We start from the raw sequence: 6000 nt of genomic DNA, 5'->3' as shown, positions 1-6000 counted from the left end.
GTGTGTGTGTGTGTGTGTGTGTGTGTGTGTGTGTGTGTGTGTGTGTGATGCGTTTCTTAGAGGAGGAGCAAATAAAAAGGAGAGAGAAGACATATTCAGAATGGGAAGGTATCTGAAGAAGCACAGAGATTGGATTCTTAATTAGCTGGAGAATGGTGGGAGGAGCATGTCTTTTATTGTTCCCAAGAAAGAATGTAGAAGTTAGGTGATGGGTTTGTAGGTTTGGGTTTCACTTTGGTGGTGGGTATTTAATATGATAGCTTTATGTGTAAGACTGGATTACCTGCTAAGAATGTATGATAGGTTTAAGAAAAGTAGAAGAGGTTTAAAATAATAATGAGCAGGAGGGCAAACTGATAATAAATAGTAGGATTGAGAAAAGCTAAGGGTCCAGTTGACAGTTGTGATCATGAGTTTATATAGATGCATTGGTTTGCATACTTGACAGCTTGGACAAAAATAGAATGGAAATAGTTCATAGTTGAATTCATTGAATTCATGGAGAGACCAAAGGGACAAGAAATTTGAGGACATAGACTAAAGAATAATTGAAGTGATAGACTGTGAACTAAAACTAGAGAGGAAAGGAAGTGAAGACAAAAGGAGGCTAAATGGGTAGAAGTGAGGGGATAGGCTATGGTCTGCAGTAGGCCAGCAAACTTTTACTGTTAAGGGCCAGATAATAATATTTGGGCTTTTTAGGCCATATGTTCTCTGTTGCAGCTACTCAGCTCTGACATTCTAACATAAAAGTAGCCACAACACACAAATGAATGAGTACAGCAGGCCACATTTGACTTGCAGGTTGTAATTTGCTGGCCCCTGGTCTAAGGTCCCAGCTAAATGAAAGAACTAGTGAGGTGGGAATATGAGTCTGAAGAATACGCTCAGAGAGGGAGTTTGCATCTGCGTCTGTTCTTCATAATGACAAGATCTAAGGTATGACAGCTAGAGAGGGTGGTGGTTGTGGGGAGGCTGAAGTGGATCACCCACATGAATATTAACTTCGCTCAAGATGAGGTAAACGTTTGGTTGCAGAGGAAGCATGTAAGCCTAGTTCCGAGTGTTACTGAGGGATTTGTGGGTGACATTGATGAGGACAGTGACTAGGAGAGGGTAGAAGGTGGTGTATCCAAACAGGGTAAACTTTAAAGAAGCAGGAATTCTTCTAGTCTTTGCTCTTTATCCATTTACAATATATATTTTTTTAAACTGATAATTCAGACTTTTTCTGAGACATTTTTCACAATAAAATTAGTTTCCCTTCTGACTGCCCCCCCCTTTTGACTGCCCCCCCCCATTTTGTTCTATATCCAAACCTTTACATTTCTACCTTAGGAAATTTTACCCCAGGTTATGTTAAAATTTATTTATCTTCCATATTTTAGCTTCTTTTATTTAATATTAGAAGCCAGGTACATATTAAAAATAGAATATTTTTATACAGAGTGACAAATTCTTTTAATCGAGATGTTTAGACCATTTATATTTAATGTGACTAATGGTATGGTTAGATTTAAAGCTACCCCCTTTGCTGTTTGTTTTCTGTTTGTTCAGTCTGTTCTTTGATCCCTTTTTCTCTCATGGATTTCTTTGGGATAATCTAGTTTTTTTTTTTTTAATCGTTCTATTTTATCTCTTGCTGACTTATTAGCTGTAACTCTTTGCTATTTTGGTGGTATACTTTTTTTTTTTTTTTAACTTAACCACAGTCTGTCTTTAAGTGACAATATACCACTTCTTACAGTATGAGAGCCTTGTAACTATGGATTTCTATGTCTCTCTTTGGCAGTTGTTTTCACATATTTTGCTTCTATTATAAGTCACACACTATATTATTATTTTTGTTAGTTCTCTTTTAAAGAGATTTAAATAATATAAAAAGTATATATTTCCAGTGCTCATCATTCTTTGTGTGGATCCGTATTTTCTGGTGTCATAGTCCATCTGCCTCAAGGACTTTTACATATCCTGTAATATGGGCTGCTGCCAATGAGTTCTTTCAGCTTTTGTGTGTCTGAAAAAGTCTTTCTTTTGCTTGCTTGCATTGTTTCTGATGAGATATCGTATATCAGACTTATCTCTGTTCTTCTATATGCAGAATGTGACCTTTTTCTCTGGCACTTTTAAGATTTTTCATTTTGTCATTGGTTTTAAGCAATTTCATTATGATGTGCTTCGGTGTAGTCCCCAGGTGACCCCTGCTTGGGGTTTCTTGTGCTTGGGGTTCATTGAGTCTCTTGGATCTGTGGATTTAGAGTTTTCATGAAATATACAACTTTTCAGCTATTCTTTCCTCAGATATTTTTTTTTTAAAGATTTTATTTATTTATTTGACAGAGAGAGAAAGACACAGCGAGAGAGGGAACACAAGCAGGGGGAGTGGGAGAGGGAGAAGCAGGCCTCCCGCAGAGCAGGGAGCCCGATGCGGGGCTCGATCCCAGGACCCTGGGATCATGACCTGAGCCGAAGGCAGACGCTTAACGACTGAGCCACCCAGGCGCCCCCTTCAGATACTGTTTTTGTTCCCCTCCCTATGCCACAATCTAGAAACTCTGTCAAGGCAGTAAGCTGGAAAAATCACAGGGCTCACTGTGTGTTTCCTTTCTCTCAGGGATCATTGTCCTTTGTTGCCTGAAATCAGGTCTTAACCATGATTTCATCTATTTTGTTTTATAGTTGTTTCAAGCAGGAGGGTAAATTGGGTCCTTGTTACTCTAACTTGACTGGAAGTACCAGTCAACTACTTTTATATTGCCAAGCAGTTCAACTCTTACCACTTTAAAATCCTCACTTTCGTATGATGTCATTTTTTTTAAACTTGATAAGGCGGGAGTGAATCTGATAGTTGATTGAGAGAACTGTGAATTTTAGCTTGAATTTGGAAATGTGGGGAAAATCAAGTTCACATGTACAAAAGTTTTTTTTCTCTTTTAACTTCAGACTTTTTTTTAAAACATGTTACCCAGGGAGTCAGATTTTATCTCAGTACATGGATACACTTTTTTAAAGAGGGTGAAGATGCATTCTTATTTGGTTTGGTTTAATTTATTTTTTATTAAGGTATCATTTACATAAGTAAAATTCACCTTTTTAGTATTTTCACAAACACATATAGTTTCGTTACTACTACCCTTTGTAGTCAACCCCTTTGTCCCCGGTCTAATCCCCTGGCAGCCACTCATCTGTTTTATGTTCCTGTAGTTTTGCCTTTTCCAGAAAGTCATATGAATTCGAGAATCATACAGAATATAGCCTTCTGATTCTGGTTTTTCTCATTTAGCATCATGCATTTGAGATTCATTCATGTTGGTGTGTATCTATAGTTCATTCCTTGTAAGTAGTATTCCACTGAGTGTATGTGTTGTACTTTGGTAACATCACTAGCTTCCAAAGTAGGCAAAGGCAGTTGAGTATATCTGAGGGTGGAATAGAGAAGCCTATACTGATGGGAAATTAGATGACCTCAAAAGTTCCTTCACATATGAAATTTTTAGTCTTTTGAAATGCCAGTGTAAGTATTCTTACTTGGCAAGTATAGCTTACTTGACTTAAGATATATTAGAACATACCTTAGTATATTCCTGAATTTGTGGAACCATTTGTGAACCATAGTTCCTGAATTTGTGGGTCAATGGAAACAAGATGTGTGTTGTTTTTCCTTAGTATGGGGACATTATTTTTGCCCCTTTTTTAAACTATATGCCTTCTGAGATCATCCCAAAGTAATCTACCTTGTTGAGGTAACTTAATCCTCCTGCCACAGTCTGGTCTACTGCTGTTTCTTTGGTATATCACAGAGCTTGGCCTGATTAATGTAGGAGAAAAATGAAAATGGAAGATCTAATTCTTATTTACATATTTCTGTAAATACATGAGCTCTGGAGTCAGATGTGATTTCAGCACTTACAACTGTGTTTCTAACTTGGAAATCATACAATTAACTTGTAAAACTCATCTTTTTCATCTTTAAAATAGGGATAGTAATAACACCTATCTTTTGAGGTTGTAAAGATTAAAAGAGATAATGAATGTGTTTTTAACACAGCATCTGGAACACAGTAAATGCTTAACATCAATATCATAAAACAAATTTTCCCAGTCTCTCTTACATCTCCATGTGAATAAAACCCTGTAAAAGATCACAGTTTCTTATAGTTTGATCCAGGGCTGATAGAAAGTGTGAAATTTTTTGTATTTTTAAAATTAGAGTATAGTTTGGAAATTCTGTAGTCCAGATTTAGCACAGAGAAGGCTCTTTTTATTTTACTATCCTCTTGAAAGAGTTCACTTTCTACCAAATGATGAATTTAAGCTTTACAAGACTTAGGTGGTTTTCATTCAAAGAATGTCTTCAAAAGAATATTTGAAGTTTTCATTTAGTAACTAGTGAAGGAAATAGATTTGGATTGAAGTTATTTCTTCCCTATCTACTCTTTACCAAACTGGCTTTTCTGTCATCATTCCTGAGTGCTTTGTTCTAGCTCTGATGTGGTGCTCCATAATACTTTCATTTGACTCTTATTGTGTGACTTGATTTGAATAGGTCTTTGTCCTGGACGAAAATTCTCAGGCTACTAGAGATTGGGAAAATGTCTTTATTTTAGTTCTGCTACGCTCAGGGGAATCTAGTAGCAATCATGAATCTATATTATTTTTGTTACGGAAATTAGATTAAAAAAAACAGTGTACATTGTCCTAGAACATACCTTACAGTGTAGTTTGCATATTCTTAATCTTATAAATTTTTATTGGACATATTTTATGAATTGAGATGCCCTCTAATGAATAAAACAAGGCACTTTTATTATGATTTAATGTTTTCCAGATGAAGGTAATGAAACAGAGGTACAGCCACAGCAAAACAGCCAGTTAATGTGGAAACAAGGTCGACAACTACTCAGACAGTAAGTATCCGTGGTCAAACAAAGAAAAATATGTTTTCATCAGGATACATATATATATATATATTTTTTTTTGCATTTTCAACTCAGAATAATTTTCTCTCTTTTATTATTAGACTGCTGCTGTGAAAAAGCTTAATTGAGTTATTGTTCCTTTTTCATAGTAAACATTTTTTCCCCTGTGGCAGGTTTTATTCTTCATTAAATATTAATAAGAATTAACCAAGAATAAATTCTCTTTTTATAATTTTAACTTAAAGAGTATACCTTTAAGCTTCTAAATTTTAATATACACTTATGTTTACATTTGAAAGAATTCTAGGGGCACCTGGGTGGCTCAGTCGTTAAGCACCTGCCTTCCACTTAGGTCATGATCCCAGGATCCTGGGATCGAGCCCCACATTGGGCTCCCTGCTTAGCGGGGAGTCTGCTTCTCCCTCTACCCCTCCCCCTGCTTCTGCTTTCTCTCTCTCTCTCTCTCAAATAAATAAAATTTTTTTTAAAAAGATTTTATTTATTTATTTGAGAGAGAGAATGAGATAGAGAGAGCATGAGAGGGAGGAGGGTCAGAGGGAGAAGCAGACTCCCCGCTGAGCAGGGAGCCCGATGCGGGACTCGATCCCAGGACTCCAGGATCATGACCTGAACCGAAGGCAGTCGCTTAACCAACTGAGCCACCCAGGTGCCCTAAAATATTTTTTTTTTAAAGAATTCTATACCCTTAAAGTTACTTTTTGCATCTTTTATACCTGAACATAGGTATGTCTTAATGTAAGTCTAATCAATATTTAGATGTAATTTTGTGTTATGTTTTTAAATTTCCTATTTTAAGTAGATTGAAGAACTTTTTTAATTTCTCAAATTTGCAAATACTGCACTACCATGTAGTTTCTCCTATAAAATGTGTATTTGAGACTATAAAGAGGAAACAAAGCTGGAATGAGGTTCAAATGTCAGGTGGTAGGCTATAGCCCACTTAACCAGCTCACTGCCTTATCCTTGCATATCACATTTGAAATTGGTATTCTGACTTGTGCTTCATTAAAATGAAATGTACTTAGCTGTTTTTGGATTTTTGAGTTTCCTGTGAGTAGTC

At 36.2% G+C, this 6000-nt stretch overlaps 1 protein-coding gene across 2 annotated transcripts in view; it reads left to right on the top strand.

The window, feature by feature from the left end:
* The window catches only part of STRN (striatin), a 93266-nt gene that overhangs the window by 44116 nt on the left and 43150 nt on the right, over positions 1-6000 (top strand). For both annotated transcript variants that reach the window (XM_021697518.2, XM_044918761.1), the window contains exon 4: positions 4829-4907. In XM_021697518.2, the coding sequence (XP_021553193.1) occupies positions 4829-4907 (79 nt within the window). The remainder of the gene's footprint in view (positions 1-4828; positions 4908-6000) is intronic.

Source organism: Neomonachus schauinslandi, chromosome 10 (genome assembly GCF_002201575.2).
Source record: "Neomonachus schauinslandi chromosome 10, ASM220157v2, whole genome shotgun sequence".
Taxonomy (NCBI): Eukaryota; Metazoa; Chordata; class Mammalia; order Carnivora; family Phocidae; genus Neomonachus; species Neomonachus schauinslandi.
Note: the sequence above shows the minus strand (reverse complement) of the source record. Positions and strands in the feature narration are given on the sequence as shown.